The sequence below is a fragment of the Odocoileus virginianus genome, chromosome 5 (genome assembly GCF_023699985.2).
Source record: "Odocoileus virginianus isolate 20LAN1187 ecotype Illinois chromosome 5, Ovbor_1.2, whole genome shotgun sequence".
In the NCBI taxonomy this organism is placed as follows: Eukaryota; Metazoa; Chordata; class Mammalia; order Artiodactyla; family Cervidae; genus Odocoileus; species Odocoileus virginianus.
In genome coordinates, this window is record NC_069678.1 from 34,195,586 (window position 1) to 34,213,821 (window position 18,236).

An 18,236-nucleotide genomic window follows, 5' to 3' on the forward strand; every position below is an offset into this window, starting at 1 on the left:
CTGCCTTTTAAGGTGGTGTACATTGTATGACAAGAATATTGAAGCAGAGGCCAAATGAATATTCCCCAGCTCTTGGTGTTATTTTGAGCAGGATTATCTGTTTTTGAGGCCTAGATCCTCATTTCAAAGGTCTCTGTGGGTATGTTTAGTGGGTTAGCATTTGTATATGTATATAATGCTGGGAAAAATTTTGAAAGTCACTGAAAAAACTAAACTTAATAAGTGGTCTTACAAGATTTTAATATCTATTTAATATTTAGAAACTTGAAAGATGTTGAGTTGTAATGTTTTGTTATCATGTTAAAACAATTCTAGCCATGGAATACCTGATTTCTAATAAGTTATGATAGTGACCAAGAATACAGGTTCTATACTTAAAATACTTGATTTAGAGATCCTATTCTCATTTACAAGCTTTAGAATAATAAATTAGCCACTTGAATTCTTTGTACTTTGATTTTATCAATTACAAAATGGGAATAATGATATATCCATTATAAAAAGCCTAGTAAAGTGTCTGACATATTGTAAGTGTTCGATAAATGTTAGTTATTATTGCCTACTATGAATCTAATTGTAAGCTTGCACTTACATTTTAGAAAATATGTATAATGTAAATATCTATACAAATGACACCTAAAGCTTATTCCAAAATGTTGTTGAATTGTTTTGCTGTTAATTGCTGCATTTCAACTAGCAGCCTAAAGCAAATAAGTCTAAAAGAAATATTTGAAATAACTAAGACATAATAAGAAAAAATATACTCTCAGTGTATAGCCTTTTAATTAAGCTGCAGATTCCCACATGACCTGGTTTTGAGGTAGGTCCTATTGTCTCCAGTTTACACTTGAATGTGTCTGTGCTTAGTTGCTTAGTTGTGTCCAACTCGCTGAGGCCCCATGGACTGAAGCCCATCAGGCTCCTCTGTTCATGGGCTTTTCCAGGCAAGAATACTGGAGTGGACTGCCATTTCCTCCTCCAGAGGCTCTTCCTGATCCAGGGGTGGAACCCATGTCTCCTGAGTCTCCTGCATTTCAGGCAGATGGGGTCTTTACTGCTGAGCCATCTGGGAAACCCTTACACTTGAGTAGATGGGAACAAGGAAGGCTAACTCACTTGCCCAAGTTCCTTAGGAGATCTAGGATTAGAACTCAGAGTTTAGCAGGTTATGCTTTGTCTAAGCTTACCACCGAACTCTGATTCAAATAATTTTCAAATAACATGAAGCATTTATAAAAGCCATAATAAAACCATGTTAGAAAAGAGGCTGAATGATTCAATGAACTTTCACAAATGTGCAGAAGGAAAATCAGGTTCACTCATGAGTAAAGGCACGTAAGAAAGTCAACCAAGAAAGATGTAGCTATCGATAGAATACTTATTTGTTGAGGTCTTATTTAAAATTAATAAATAGGAAAAAATCATGAATGATTAGGAAGAAAAGAGAGATTTGAAGAAAAGCTGTTGGTCTAAAGAAAGGTCTGATATTCTTAGAAAATAATGAACTTTTAAAAAAGTCTTTCCATGATGTGATAGACATGTTATAATATTATGGAAACTGAGCCACGCTTACCTTACTCAAAAAGAAATGGTAGCATTGAAGATTCTAGACATTAGGTAAAAGAATCATTTCGTTTATCTTCCATTTCTCAAATTTAAAAAAGTGTTTTAATTGTTCTTAGAGTTTTTACAGAAGACTTCTAAAGAATTATATGGTTCTCCAGTTATTTTAAGAATGTTTAGTGTGAAATAGTTTGTTCATTTCTATAGGTCCCATTTGTCCATTTGTATGAATTAATGATTTAAATAAGAAAGAGTCCTACTTAATTATTAAGTAAGACAAAATTATCTGTACTTCTTGTTTCTTAGGATGGACTTTTAAAAAATACAATAAAATTGATTCAGTTTAAAAAGATGAGAGAAATGGGTGAAGAAAATTAAGAGGTACAAACTTTCAATTACAAAAAAAAAAGACTCATGGGTATGAAATGCATGATATAGTCAGTAGTAATGTAATATCTTTGTGTGACGACAGATGGTGACTAGGCTTATCATGATGATTATGTGTAATGTATAGGAATGTATAAAAATATTGAATCACTGTGTTGTGCACCAGGAATTAACATAGTATTATAGATAAATTATAATTCAAAAATAAACAAACTTATAGAAAAATAGATCAGATTTGTGGTTACCAGAGTTATTGGGTGAAGGCGGTCAAAAGGCCTAAACTTCTGGTTATAACAAAAGAAGTATTAGGGATGTAATGTTCAACTTGATTAATATAATTAATACTGCAGTATGTAACAGAAAAATCCTGAGAGTTCTCATCACAGGACTTTTTTCTTTTATCTTGTGTCTATATGTGATGATGGATGTACTGTAAACTTATTGTGGTAATCATTCATGGTGCATTAAAGTTAAATCATTATGCTATACGCCAAAAACTTATATAGTGCCGTATGTCAGTTGTATCTGAATAAAACTAGAAGAAAAAATGAAAATAGAAAGAGCAAAACCAAGAAGAAAGAAAAAGCCTGATACATGTGTTATATGTGTGCCTTACTTTTTTTAACATATAGAAAAAGTAGAAAATTACACATTAAATTGTTAACATAGATTACTTTAGAGGTACAAAGTTGAAAGAGAGAGGAGAAAAATTATTTATATTTTTATATATTTTGGTTTAATTTGAACTATTATCACAATCTTATTTTCCACTTGAATTTTTTTAAAGCAACGTAGAATACAATGAATGGTGTTCCCAGTTTGGGCAATTAACATGCTTGAGTGCTCTGAAGCATTTGAAAGCAGTATTAATAAATAATAAAAGTTAACTGATAAAAGAACATTTAAAATTTTATTCATATTTATTCCATCTAGCCTGCTACATTTTTCTTTGCCCTGCTACCTTCAGTACCAATTATCCAGAATTACTGAGGTTTGTTTCTATAAAAACAGAAGCTGTATAGGGCAGAATCAACATGATATCAAACAGACCTGAGTTAAAAATCTCTGTTGTGTCACTTGATAACCAGACTGGTCATTTAATTCCCTTGTGCATCAGTTTCCTCATCTGTAAAATTGGTACCTGATTATTCCAAGGAGGATGAGAGTTAGAGATAAGAAATACAACTCACAGAGAGCAGTGAGTGTCATAAACACTCAATACATATTTGCTTTTGTTATTAGAACTGTGTCTGAATGTCTCCTATAGAGGTATAGGTCGTCAGTGGCCTGCCCCAGGGGCTCTGGGGGCAGCAGACCTGGGTATGGCATAAGCCCTCTTGGAGGGCACAAACAAAATCTTGTGCGCACAAGGACCCAGGAGAAGGGAGCAGTGACGCCACAAGAAACTGACCAGACATGCCCATGAGTGTCCAGGAGTCTCCGGTGGAGACATGGGTTGGCAGTTGCCTGCTTCAGGGCTGGGGGCATTGAGTGCAGCAATGCTTGCATGGGACCTTTTGAAGGAGGTTGCCATTATCTTCATCACCTCCACCATAGTTTGCCCTCAGGTCAAGCAACAGGGAGGGAACATAGCCCTGCCCATCAATGGAAAATTGGATTAAAGATTTAGTGAACAGGGCCCAGCCCATCCAAACAGGACCCAGTTTTGCCCTCAGTCTCTTCCATCAGTAAACTTCCATAAGGATCTTTTCCCTATCCATCAGAAGGCAGAAAGAATGAAAACCACAATCACAGAAAACTAACCAAACTGATCACATGGAGCACAACCTTGTCTAGCTCAATGAAACTATGAGTCATGCCGTGTAGGGCCTCCCAAGATGGACGGGTAATTGTGGAGAGTTTGGACAAAATGTGGCCCACTGGAGAATGGGATGGCAAACTACTTAAGTATTCTCACCTTAAGAACCCTGTGAACACTGTGAAAAGGCAAAAAGATATGACAATGAGAGATGAACTCCCCAGGTTGGAAGGTGCCCAATATGCTACTGGAAAAGAATGGTGAAATAACTCCAGAAAGAATGAAGAGACAAATCCAAAGCAAAAACAATACCCAGTTGTGGATATGACAGATGATGGAAGTAAAGGCTGATACTGTAAAGAGCAGTATTGCATAGGAACCTGGAATGTTAGGTCCATGAATCAAGGCAACTTGGAAGTGGTCAAACAGGAGATGGCAAGAGTGAACATCGACATTTCAAGGATCAGTGAACTAAAATGGACTGGAATGGGTGAATTTAACTCAGATGACTATTATATCTACTACTGTGGGCAAGAATCCCTTAGAAGAAATGGAGTAGCCATCATAGTCAACAAAAGAGTCCAAAATGCAGCACTTGGATGCAATCTCAAAATGACAGAATGATCTCTGTCTGTTAAGGCAAACCATTCAGTATCACAGTAATCCAAGTCTGTGCCCTAACCAGTAATGCTGAAGTAGCTGAAGTTGAACAGTTCTGTGAAGACCTACAAGACATTCTAAAACTAACACCCCAAAAAGATGTCCTCTTCCTTATAGGGGACTGAAATGCAAAAGTGGGAAGTCAAGAGCTACCTGGAGTAACAGGCAAATTTGGCCATGGAGTACAGAATGAAGCAGGGTAAAGACTAACAGTTTTGCAAAGAGAACACACTGGTCATAGCAAACACCCTCTTCCAACAACACAAGAGAAGACTCTACATGTGGACATCACTAAATGGTCAATAGTGAAATCAGACAGATTATGTTCTTTGCAGTCAAAGGTGGAGAAGTTCTATACAGTCAGCAAAAACAAGACCGGGAGCTGATTGTGGCTCAGATCATGAACTTCTTATTGCCAGATTCGGGCTTAAATTGAAGGAAGTTGGGAAAACCACTAGAACATTCAAGTATGACCTAAATCAAAGCCCTTATGATTATACAGTGGAAGTGACAAATTAGATTCAAGGGATTATATTTGATAGACAGAGTGCCTGGAGAACTATGGATGGAGGTTCGTGACATTGTACAGGAGACAGTGATCAAGACCATCCTCCAAAAAAGAAATAGAAAAAAGCAAAATGGCTCTCTGAGGAGGCCTTACAAATAGCTGAGAAAAGAAGAGAAACTAAAGGCAAAGGAGAAAAAATATATACCTATATGAATGCAGAGTTCCAAAGAATAGAAAGGAGAGATAAGAAAGCCTTCCTCAGTGATCAGTGCAAAGAAATAGAGGAAAACAATAGAATGGGAAAGACTAGAGATCTCTTCAAGAGAGTTAGAGATACCAAGGGAATATTTCATGCAAAGATTAGCACAATAAAGTACAGAAATGTTATGAACCTGACAGAAGCAAAAGATATTAAGAAGAGGTGGCAAGAATACACAGAAGAACTATACAAAAAAGATCTTTATGACCCAGATAAACACTATGGTCTGGTCACTCACCTAGAGCCAGATATCCTAGAATGCTAAGTCATATGGGCTTAGGAAGCATCGCTACTACGAACAAAGCTAGTGGAGGTGATGGAATTCCAGTTGAGCTATTTCAAATCCTAAAAGATAATGCTGTGAAAGTGCTGCACTCAATATGCCAGCAAATTTGGAAAACTCAGCTATGGCCACAGGACTAGAAAAGGTCAGTTTTCCTTTCAGTTCCAAAACAAGGCAATGCCAAAGAATGTTCAAACTACAGCACAATTGCACTCATCTCACATACTAGTAAAGTAATGCTCAAAATTCTCCAAGCCAGGCTTCAACAGTATGTGAACCATGAACTTCCAGATGTTCAATCTGGATTTAGAAAAGGCAGAGGAACCAGAGATCAAATTGCCAACATCCGCTGGATCATGGACAAAGCAAGAGAATTCCAGAAAAATATCTACTTCTGCTTTATTGACTGTGCCAAAGCCTTCGACTGTGTGGATCACAACAAACTGTGGAAAATTCTGAAATAGATGGGCATACCAGACCACCTGACCTGCCTCCTGAGAAATCTGTATGCTGGTCAAGAAGCAACAGTTAGAACTGGACATGGAACAACAGACTGGTTCCAAATCAGGAAAGGAGTACATCAAGTCTGTATATTGTCACCCTGTTTATTTAACTTATATGCAGAAATCATCATGAGAAATGCCGGGCTGGATGAAGTACAAGCTGGAATCAAGATTGCCAGCAGAAATATCAATAACCTCACATATGCAGATGACACCACTGTTATGGCAGAAAGCGAAGAACTAAAGAGCCTCTTGATGAAAGTGAAAGAGGAGAGTGAAAAAAGTTGGCTTAAAACTCAACATTCAGAAAACTAACATCATGGCATCCGGTCCCATCATTCATGGCAAAGAGATGGGGAAACAATGGAAACAGTAGCAGACTTTATTTTTGGGGACTCCAAAATCGCTGCAGGTGGTGACTGCAGCCATGAAATTAAAAGACGCTTGCTCCTTGGAAGAAAAGCTATGACCAACCTAGACAGCACATTAAAAAGCAGAGACATTACTTTACCACCAAAGGTCTGTCTAGTCAAAGCTATGGTTTTTTTCAGTAGTTATGTATGGGTGTGAGAGTTGGACTATAAAAAATGCTGAGTGCCGAAGAATTTATGCTTTTGAACTGTGGTGTTGGAGAAGACTCTTGAGAGTCCCTTAGACTGCAGGGAGATCCAACCTGTCAATCCTAAAGGAAATCAGTCCTGAATATTCACTGGAAAGACTGATGCTAAAGCTGAAACTCCAATACTTTGGCCACCTGATGCGAAAAACCAACTCACTGGATAAGACCCTGATGCTGGGAAAGATTGAAGGCCAGAGGAGAAGGGGGCGACAGAGGATGAGATGGTTGGATGGCATCACCGATATGATGGACATGAGTTTGAGTCGGCTCTGGGAGTTGGTGATGGACAGGGAAGCCTGACGAGCTTCAGTCCATGGGGTCGCAGAGAGTCGGACACAACTGAGCGACTGAACTGAATTATCCTTGTATAGATACCCTCATTTGAGAGAGTCAGAATATACCTCATAAAATAGCCATGGTGCAGGAAACAGAGTAGTTAAAATTTGGCAAATGTGACCTATGTTGTACTATCAGTGGTGAAAGCCTATTAGTACACAATTAAAGATTTGCATTTTCTTTCTTTTTCCTTCCTCATCTTAAAGGCTTCTGGAGCAGATGCCCTGGAATTAAATTTATCGTGTCCACATGGAATGGGAGAAAGAGGAATGGGCCTGGCTTGTGGGCAGGTAAGGACCTCAACAGCTGCCGTTATATATGCCTGTGACAGAACAGGCTCCTGTATGGACAGTTACTCTACCTTAGGCAGGAAGATGGGAGGATCAGATGACTGGCTTGAGACTTCCAGGTCTGCATTGTTTAAATATTTAGTGCTTAAAAAGTAGAAAATTAGAGAAGCTGAAATTACAGCAACTGTTTAGTTTTTATTGAGGAAAATATCACATTATGTGCTTGACAGGAGGTAATATCATAACAAATCGTTTTTAAAAGCGCTGAGGCAGAATTAGCTGATTTCAAATGCAGTGTTCTTTATTCATTCCTGATGCTGATCCACTTTCCCTGGAGCAATATACTGTACAAAATGCATTGTTCGTAGTGATTTTGTAGTAAATGGGGCACAGCACAAATTGCATTTTACATTTTTTAGCATATGATCATTATTCTCTAACTGTGTTTTGGGAGTTGCAAAAAGACTTTGATGATATTTTTATTTTTTGATACAATAAATGGAAACTTCATGCTAAAACTCTTTCAGAAACTTAATGAATAAAATGTGGAAATCTGTGAAAATACTGCATCTTTATGTAACTAGATACAGTGTTATATGTTAAGGACCAATGTAAAAGCTTAATGCTAAAAAGGTGAGTATTTTGCATCTAATTTAACTTTTAAGCCCAGAGGGAAATGATGTGAATTAAATAATACAAATTTGTTGTAATTATATGACAAATTTCCTAGTCCTAAAAAGTTTAGTTTTATTTCCACATCTAACATGGAGCCTTATACATAGTAGGTAGTCAGTTCTTTTTTTTCTTTTTTTTTTCCCCCCAAGTCATAGAATTATCTGAATTAAACTCAGAGGCCAGAGATGCTTAATTTGGACAGGCAGAAATTTCTGCTTATTCAAATGAACGTAGGTTACTATTTTCAGATTAGCATTCAGGGAGGATTTTAAAGTACCTTGTAAATATTTAATTAACATTCAGGATAGATTTGTGACTTGGGAAGAAACCATTCTTTTGTACTAGCAGGAGAATGTGGCCTAGTCAGATGTTGTTCAAGTATACTCTCTACTCCACTCATAGCAGATTATCCAGAAGATCATTCAGTGTGGTAAGAGAACAAGCCTCAGAATTACCTGTAGAGGAAAACATCATTATGTTACATCATAATTTTTATAAGTCATGTGATTAGGCAGCAGTCAGTCTGTCAAGATAGGTACTTGGTTAAAACAAGGAACATTCTTAAAAGGACATCTGGAGCAGGGCCCAAGGGAGTCGAGTTTCTCTCTTTACACCTTTCCCAAATATCTTTTAGTTACATGGATTAGAACAGCTATGGAAAATGGGAATCTATTGACTAAGTTTTAAAAGAAAGATGTATTTTCATATGTATTTTTTGCCACAAATATGAAAATTATTTTGAAAATGTTACCCAGCTTTAAGTTTATTTTTTAGAGCAGACTTTTGCTCTGTGAACACCTCAAAACTTACCCAGCTGTTAAATGTCTTAGGTGGATCCTCTCCAGAGAGTTATTTAGCTGCATAAAACAGCCTTTGGCTGAATGAGGATGCAAGTACTAAAATTTTTCAGTCAGTTATCATTAAGATTTCTAAAACTCATGGAAAACATATGTTCCAAAAGCCATTATGTCTTAGACTGAAGGAAATTTAGAAGCATTTCCGTTTCTCTTGTTAGTTATAATATCTAAAACTATAACCAATTCTACTAGCCAACTTTGGAATTTTTCTTTCAAATTATATTCTTTTGTACCTTGTATAATTGAAACATAAAGCTAATTTAATTATTTTGCTCCAACATAATTTAAATGGTTACTCTGCCTCGGGACACATGCATGTTCAATATTTTAGATATCAGGAAGGAAGACAATTAGCACATTGGAAAAAACTTTACTGTACCTCTGAATTTTTAGAGTGGGCACGAAGACATCTGGGGCTTATTCATTTTCTCCTTCACTTCCTATTTCCTTTTCTCTGCCTCCTGTTGCTATTGCTTTTTCCTCCCTCCCTAAGGTTTATAGTCTTAAACACTCACAAGCTGGTGGGATGGGGAAACTATACCCAGTATTGGGAGACTGAGGAACCATTCCAATTTGTCTTCCTCATCATAGTATGATCTGCATCCCGTCTGCTACAAGCTCCCTTTGTGCCAAGTAAAGAGCTATGTGTATCGCCAGAGCCTGAGAAACGTTTGCTTCATCAATGATTCAAACTGACATTAGTCCCATGGCTAGAGTATTTTTCCATTAGAAACACTCTCTTATACTGTCACCATTTCTGGTGTTTCTAGAAATCATGATTTTAGCTCCATAAGACGACTATAAACAGAGTATAGTAATACAGTACATTTTCTTTCTCTAAACATTTTTTTTCTTCTTTATCTCAAATATTTTCTTGCAGATATCAACTAAGTGAAATACACTGCTTTTATACCTGAGTTTAATTAGTTTAATTATACATGTAAATTTAAACTCTTTATATATGTTCCCATAGTGACTAAAAGTTGTGAAATATAGGAATAGAAAAGGCTATAACCTTTATGACATAGAGGCATCATATATATTTATGGAACTTATAGAAATAAATAAAATCTCAAGCTGACCTGTGAGTTTGAATTGTGTATTCCCTGCATGGTGAAACTTCATATAAAATCTTAAACACTTAGCAGGACACTCTCTAAGTGTTTAAAGGTAATCTCATTCTTTATTCTTTCCATCAACCATCTTTGTCACCTTGATCAAACCACTTACTCTCCTGAAGCATCAGTTTCCATCTCTATAATATGGAATTTGAATTAGATGGTCTCTAAATCCCCTTCCAGCTGTAATATTCTTTAAATGCTGACATTATAGGCAACAAGCTAATATGTCATTTTTAAACTACTCATAAAGACCATTGGTAAAATAAGAACAACTAAATAAATAAAAATTGCATATTATGTTATTCTTTTTAAAAACAGTAACATTTTCCTGGCTTGCATGAAAGTCAATGTTTTATTTATTTAATATCTATTTTTTTACACAAATCAATTCTCACTTTTTGGTATATTTTATTTATTTGATGAATATCTAACTAGAAGTTGTTTAAAAAGTTTTGGTTTAATAGACATTTTGTACTTTACATTGTTAAAATAGAACCCGTGAACTTTTAGTATGTCAGCCTGCTCTTCAATCACATTTTTTCCATTTTAGTTAGTGGTTTCACCCAATAAACTTGATGCTCAAGCAAACGTAAAAACATGTTCTAGTTTGGGTGGCATATATAGTCCAAAGAGTCAGAGTTATATTACAATATGAAATTTTTTTTCTGTCTTTTCTTCAGTTCATAACAATCCTCTAAAGTAGGATGAGTTTCCATTCCATTTAACAAATTAAAAAAGAAGAAACAAAAAACCTGCCCTTCCATGTTCCCCAGGTCACAAATCTGTCAATGGCTACCAGGCCTGAGATTTAGTTAGCATGTAAGCCTGAATATAGGGAAGGCACAGAGAACAGTCCCTCATAAATCAGTATTTGAATATTAGTATAAATATTATCATTATTAACTTAAAATTAAGAGCAGGATTAAGCTCTAAACTCCCAAACAAACCCGAACGTCCTATGTAAGTGTTTCGTCTCTCAGGAATAAGGGAGCTCTGATGTCTTCACAATCAAATTTAAAGTTGTCTGCGTGCAATCTATGTAAACTAATTTCTGTGACAGCATATTACTTTATAAAGGTACTTGAACTATGATAAATTCTATATAGTGCAGATGAAATGGCATCTCTTTGATATCTTCTTTTCTAAAATGCTAAGTGTCCATAGGGCATTAAGTGAATATTCCTCTTCTGTCCTTTCAGAATTATGCTGAATATTTTTACTTCCACTTCATAGACCCTCCTAACCTAGATTCACACAGTACCTGAATAGGCCTTGAATAGCTTTCTATTGTTATTGTGTTTATTTTGTTTTTTAAATTATTACCAACATTTTAAAAACAGGTGGCTGGACAAAAAAGAAAAAAATCTACTTCTTTCATCTCTTGAAATAAAGAAGGTATGGCCACACTTGACCTATATTGACATGTGGAGATGAGAACTAGAGCTTCATTAGGCTCCTTTAACCCTCTATGTGGTACACGTAAACAGCAGCTCACTCGTAAACCATAAACACACGTAAGCTCACACACGTAAACAGTGCTCACTCAATATGGATTTTATCAGTATGTACCTCTCTGATTCAACCTTAAAATACTGAAACCAAGCCTTCCCAGGATTTTTGCTGATTTTCTGGGTTCTTGACATTGAAGATTCTCTAGATTGCCTTCTTCAACCAGCAATACTTTAAATTCTTCGACCCTCCATCAGCTACCAAAAGAAAAATAGTAGGGAGTAGGGTATGGGGTGTGGGATAAGTTGCCTTCCTATTTTATCTTCCACATAGCAAAAAAGAAGAGCAGGAGGCAACATGTTCCACCGGACTTTATAATACTAGTTACATAACCTCCTTAAGATGAATTTTTGTCCTTGCCATTACAGAATATACACTTTTAAAGCTTTTCCTTATTTTTCATAGCAGCTGTTTTCTTCTTTGCCTTGAGTCAATGATGTGGCACAGACTCTCAGAATTGAAAGGAACCTTGAAGATTTACCAATTCAACCTCGTTATTTAGAGGACAGGAATTTGGGACTGGGAAGTGATCTAAATAGCCTTAGTCTGAGCTAACCAACTAGCAGAGCCTAGAGCGTCTAATGCCCTTGTCATTGACCCCCGTCTAGTGTTCTGGCCAGTATTTTCTAATATGTCACCTGGGTGTAATCAAATCTCCAGTCAACTGAACAAGTCAGTCAGTTGCCGGGGAAACTTCCTACTCTGTACCTTTTTGAATACTATTATTCTCTCCACCTGGAATTTATATCGTTTCAACTGAAATTATTCAAATAAAATTCACCTAATGCTATGTTGGATGATCTCTAATTCATTAATTGGGCATATATTATCAATTAAATTGTCCATGATAAAGAAAAAAATAACATGTTATATATGAACAGGTTAAAGATAGAAACTAGATACACACTCTCATTTCAATCTGTGGTGACCTAGAGACTGAATCACTGTCAATGAATTTGGATTTCTTTACCTGAAAATTCTAAGAAGTTATGGAGATGTTGTTTATCTGGCCCTTAGAGGATTCTCATTGTTCAGTGTTTGCAAGCCATGATTTGGCCTTCATCGTAGGTGTGATTGCTAAATAGTGCACAACTAGTTCACTGACAATTCCTTTGAATGGAAAATTCCAAAATGATAGTATATAATTGGAGGGAAGACTGCTTTAACTTTACCTACAGAGCAGAATCCTGAATAAAGATGGTGCACCATTCTCATCACCTGCTATGTCTTGCCTTCTCACAACCCCATCCATTTGTTTAAATACATTCTCTACATAGAATTTCTGAACACTGGAATATTCAACTCAATCTTAACAGTTACCATCAGGAAATATATATACAGTCCTGCTTTTATGATGATTTAGCTAGACAAAACAAACAAACAGATTTAAAAGTGGTAAATCTTATATGTCCCATGATCTTAAATAAGTATTGATTTATATTAAGATCACCTAAAGCAAGATTTTGATATTTCCCTCATGATCTGTTCTGTGTCCAAATTTAATTTTCATAAACTCTGTATTTTTCTTTTTAAAAAAGAAAAAAAAAAGATTTGTTTCTGTTACAACATGCCACATTTTTCATAAAACACAGATTATTACTCTTTCCCTTGCCAGAGAGCAGATGTCTGTCACCAGGAAGAGAATCCAAAACTAAGTATGAGGACCACATTGCCCCAGATGTGCTATCCTTTCCCTTGGGAAATAAAACCTTTTTCTAGCAGCTGGGCTAATAGACCTTCAATCTCACATGCAGTACAAGGTCTAGGGAACAATGACCATAGCTCTGCCTCCATCTGGTTCCCATGGCATGTCTGTAGAGAGGACAGTATAAAGATACCACTTTTAAAGCCAAAACATCTGACTAGTCATGGCATTTCCTATATACCCCAGAGGGTGAAATGAAGGCACTTGGGAGTATGAGAAATCTTAACAGAAACAAACGTAGGAGCCCAAGCAGTGGTAAAAATACAATACACTGAAGCCACAGTGCTCTCTCTGGTATGTCTTGGGGGATCTAAGGTGAGGATCACTGCTGAGTTAAATTTCCTTTTTGATACTGGTTAGATGTGTGCCCGTGAGACCGCTTCTATTTCAGGTTCTTGATTCCTCTCACCCTTTCTGACTCTAGCCTCCTCTAAGAAATATAGGTGGAAAAGTGCTGCTTTGTTCCTGAATATGATGTGTAATTTTGCACTAATCAGCATGGATGAATGTTAAGTTCAGGCTGGAAAGTTGTACTTGAGGTCTACGAGCTGATTGGCTAAACATGGGCCAGGCTAGGTGTGCCTCTGTGGATTGATCCCTGAGACATCACAGGTTTGGAAATTACTGCACTGTAAAATAACCTCATTCCTGGAAGAGAGACAGAAATGGCTGCATGATATAAGCTCCTGCCAAAAGTGACTAAAATCCGATATTACCCAAACACATTTTACTTAGCCTGCCTTCTTTTATTTTCTTTTTGGTGATACAATTTTGGAAGTGCTTTAAAATAGATTATCAACTTGTTTATGAGGAAAAGTATCTCTGATTAAAAAAGAAATATTTGCTTTACACTATGTTATGTTGCCTAACTTTTTATTTGATTTTAATTCTCAGCCATTTGCATAGACATGGGTACTTAGATAAGTAGATAACTATAGGAGATCTGTAAGAGGCATTTCTACAGCTGCCAATATTTTGCCTTAAGCTGGTTCTCTATTAGTTTTTCAATTTTAGTTATTCTGGCTAATGATATAAAAATGATTGCTTTCTTTTAAAAATTATAAATGTTTAGGAGAAAGCAGCATCCTTTAAATCTAATCTAATTAACTGAGATGTTAGTTCTAGATCAGGAAATATCTAGCAAAAAATATCTAGGAAAAAATCAGGAAATTGTTGCTATCTATAATAACAATCATGTATCTGTCATTTTTAAAAAAAATTATGTTGTACAAATAGGTGGGCCACCTGGTGAATAGTTGCAGGAAAAGCATTGAAATATGTGTTTTTAAACTTAGTATGGTTTTTATTATACTCATCATGTTATATTCCTCAAATAAAGCAGCAATAGCATTTTAAAATTTTTTTATGAATCACTTTCAGATGATCATACCACAGTAAATTTGAGAGTTTTCTATATGTCTGTTGACTAGGGCACAAAGATAAACTAAAAATATCTTTGACCTATAGAGAGGGATGTGAGAGTAAGGTGAGGAATAGGCTATGAACTTAGTCTGTGATATCATACAATTTGTAAAGCATAATGTCGCTGAAGACTAAATAGGTATCAGCAGTGCGAAATGGAAACAAAGTTGGGAACCATAATTATTAAGATAGAAATATTGGGAAAGAAACGGAGAGTCCAGTCATAGGATCCAAGTAGCCTAGAATATTTGGAAGAACTAGCAAACAGGGCTTGAATTTGATGTTAAAATGGACAAAAGACCCAGGAATAAAGGACACTGAATTTGGGGTTAAAAAGCAAGATTGGACAGAAAACTGATAAGAACTCAGGAGCTAAGAGACTCAGAGGCAGCAGAGTTCAAGATAAGGCAAGAGAGAGAATAATAAATAAGGGGAATCAAGGGAAGGCATAAGAGGCACCACTTCTAACAAGACTGTAAAATTAAGGCAACTTCTACTTCAGAGACAGTTTTTACACATTTCTCACTGGGGTAGAAGTAATCTTTAAAGTACAATCAGTTTAAGTCTTCCAGCTGGGAATAGGGGAGCAACGTTAGGAAGGCAGTACATGGGTTTGTCTGACTAGAGGTGAAAATATTACCCTCTCCCCCAAAATGTACGGCAAAGAAAATAGATTTAACAAACTCATAGCATTTTACAGCCTCAGAGTACTGATTCAAAATTGAAACTTCAACGGCTTTTGTTACCATAATTTGGCAGCTACATTCCCAGAGAACTGTTATGCCACCACCCCACCCCTAAACACATGAGGTGGTCCTTACTGGCAATCATGGATGTTACACAAACATGAAGTCTGTCTTGCTGTCAATTACATTGCAGAAATCTTAATGACAATCATGTTTGGAGCTAATGATGCTTTTGTTCTTTCATCAAAAAAATCAATGTGATTAATTAATATATACTCTGAAAAATAAGTTTTGTTTAAAGGGATATCAACTTTAAGATGGCTGTCAATTTTAACCACTTTTAGATGTCCTGAATATCTTTAGTTCTTTTCTCATAATATTTGCTATTTTACTTTTTCTAGAGTTAATGGTTTGAGTGTTTATTCTTCTCTATCTGTTGTTCCTGGGTGTATTCAGCTTTAAAAGTCTTGATAGATCAAGTTGCAAATTTGGTTACATTTCCTGTATGTTAATCACTCATCAAAAAAGAACATACTGATGTTTTTGTCTTTTTTGTAAAATTTCTGGTCCTCTATCAAATGTGATTTCTGTTACCAGTTTTCAATTGCCAAGATTTTTCTCTTATTGAATACACCAGAAATTGTGTGGCAACACCATAGTATGCATTCCATTCCTGTTTTTCCTATAGTTATGCTTTAGTGTATGAAGGAGCAGTTTGTTCTCTTCACTTATAGTGTTGGTTCTCTATTCCTCTTTCCTTGTTCACTGTTGATTCTTCTTCTATATCCTACACCTGTCTCAAACTTTTAGAGAATAGCCTTTTTATTTAGGAGAAATAGATTCTAGAGAGCCTATTTAACACTCCCCAAATCACCAAATATTTCTCTACTTTCATTCATTCAATAAATATTTAGAGTATCTACCATGTCCAAGGGCTCCCTAGGTGGTGCAGTGATAAAGAATTTGTCTGCCAATGCAGGAGGCACAAAAGATGTGGGTTCCATCCCTGGGTTGGGGATATCTCCTGAAGTAGGGAGTGGCAACCTGCTCCAGTATTCTTGCCAAAAAATTCCATGAACAGAGGGTCCTGGCAGGTTACAGTCCATGGGGTTGGAGAAAGTCAGACAATGGCTGAGCATACACGTAGCACAATGTACCAAGAACTGTGTGAAATGCTAAGAATACAGTGATAAAAATAGACATGTTCTCTGTCCTCAGCTTTCCATTTAGTAAAGTAGAGATATATTGGATAAATAACCCCACAAATAATAAGTGGTGAGTTGAATGGTGATAGTGGTGGATATGATAAGAATATATTTTCATTTTGAGAGGACAGAATAGAGGAGCATGAGAATAGACTTGAGAAGATAGGCTAAAATCTACAATAAATAGTTCAAGTAAGGAATATCAGTGGTTTGTATCTTAAATTAGGAAAATGATGGTAGAGATAGAGAAATGCATATGCCAAAGATAAGGATCACATTGAAAAGCATCTGAAGATAAATTGTATGGAGATTCCAAGGAAGAAACAAGTGGAAAGATAGTTCTTAGATTTCTAGCTTTTGCCAAAATTCTGGTTTTGTAAATTAAGACAGATATATTCCCTATGTAATTGATGATACAAGGTTAAAGTTGACTTCGTGATTGTCTGGATCCAGGAAAACATGATATTTTCAGCATTCTCACTCTCTCTGCCTCTCTCTTCTTTGCTCCATGATGTAGTGAATGATGCATTCTCACACAGAACAGATAAGCATTCTTTATTCATCTGATGACCTTGCCTCAGACAAATAAACAGTTTATAATCCCACTCCAGTTGTCTTGCCTGGAGAATCCCAGGGATGGGAGAGCCTGGTGGGCTGCTGTCTATGGGGTCGCACAGAGTCAGTCACGACTGAAGTGACTTAGCAGCAGTACTCTTGCCTGGAGAGTCCCATGGACAGAGGAGCCTGGTGGGCTACAGTCCATGGGGTCACAAAGAGTTGGACACGACTGAGCGACTTAACACTGCACACAAGCGCATGCAATTGCAGCTCTTAGGGGATCTTTACCTTTCCAATCCTGGTCCATCCACTGATATCTATGATTCTGGTATTTTCTCCATTTCTTATTATTAAACTCTTATTAAAAGCTTTCCTCTAAAGGGAGCCATCCTTACTTTAAACAATTAAAAACTTAAACATGTATAAAATGTACTAGATATTTACTCTCTCAATAGAAATTGTAGACTTATGGTAAAGTGAAGTGTACAGTTTTCCTAATAGTAAATAAGGAATTATATTTTTGAGGTGGCTATAAAGTTACCATGATATATATAGATATATAGATATGTGTGTGTGTGTGCATGCTCAGTCATGTCTGACTCTTTGCAACTCTATGGAATGTAGCCTGCCAGGTTACTCTGTCCACAGAATTTTCCAGGAAAGAATACTGGAGTAGGTTACTATTTCCTATTCCAGGGGATCTTCCTGACCCAGGGATCAAGCCCACCTCTCCTGCATTGATAGGCAGATTCTTTACCACTAATATGTATGTATGTATGTATGTGTGTGTGTATACCAAGATAATACATTCATAAAGAGTTTTTTAATGAACAGTAGAAATTGAGTTTATTTTACATAGTGCCCATATTATTCTAGGCAATGTGCTAAGTCGTTCTATGCATGGAATCACATCCATTCCTCAATCAACTTTGAGGGGGAAAATAAACATCTACATTACAGACAAAGGAACTATGGCTAGAGTGACTTACTCTACATGGAACTCCCAGAATTAATGTCATTTTGACACATTATAGGTTCAGTAAATATTTTGGGCAGGTTAATAAAGATGTGAATGAATGAGTAATTGGATGAATTAAGCCTTCATGCAAAATGGATTTTTGTGCTATTCAGATTAAGAAGGTCTGGAGCAGAGTGATTTATGAATATGACTCAGTAAAGCAGTTCTTGATTTTTTGTAACTTTAGAACTTACATTTTAGGTAATTTTATTTCCCTGTAAAACCAATAACAATTCCTTGTTGTGATTTTTTGTTCTCTTTGCACCACAAATGTTTTAGGTTTCATGTGCCTTATTTCTTCAGTTCAGTTCAG

General features: G+C 36.3%; 1 protein-coding gene across 2 annotated transcripts in view; it reads left to right on the forward strand.

The window, feature by feature from the left end:
• DPYD (dihydropyrimidine dehydrogenase) overlaps nt 1–18,236 on the forward strand; it is a 904,243-nt gene that overhangs the window by 600,451 nt on the left and 285,556 nt on the right. For both annotated transcript variants that reach the window (XM_070467755.1, XM_070467756.1), the window contains one exon: nt 7,084–7,167. In XM_070467755.1, the coding sequence (XP_070323856.1) occupies nt 7,084–7,167 (84 nt within the window). The remainder of the gene's footprint in view (nt 1–7,083; nt 7,168–18,236) is intronic.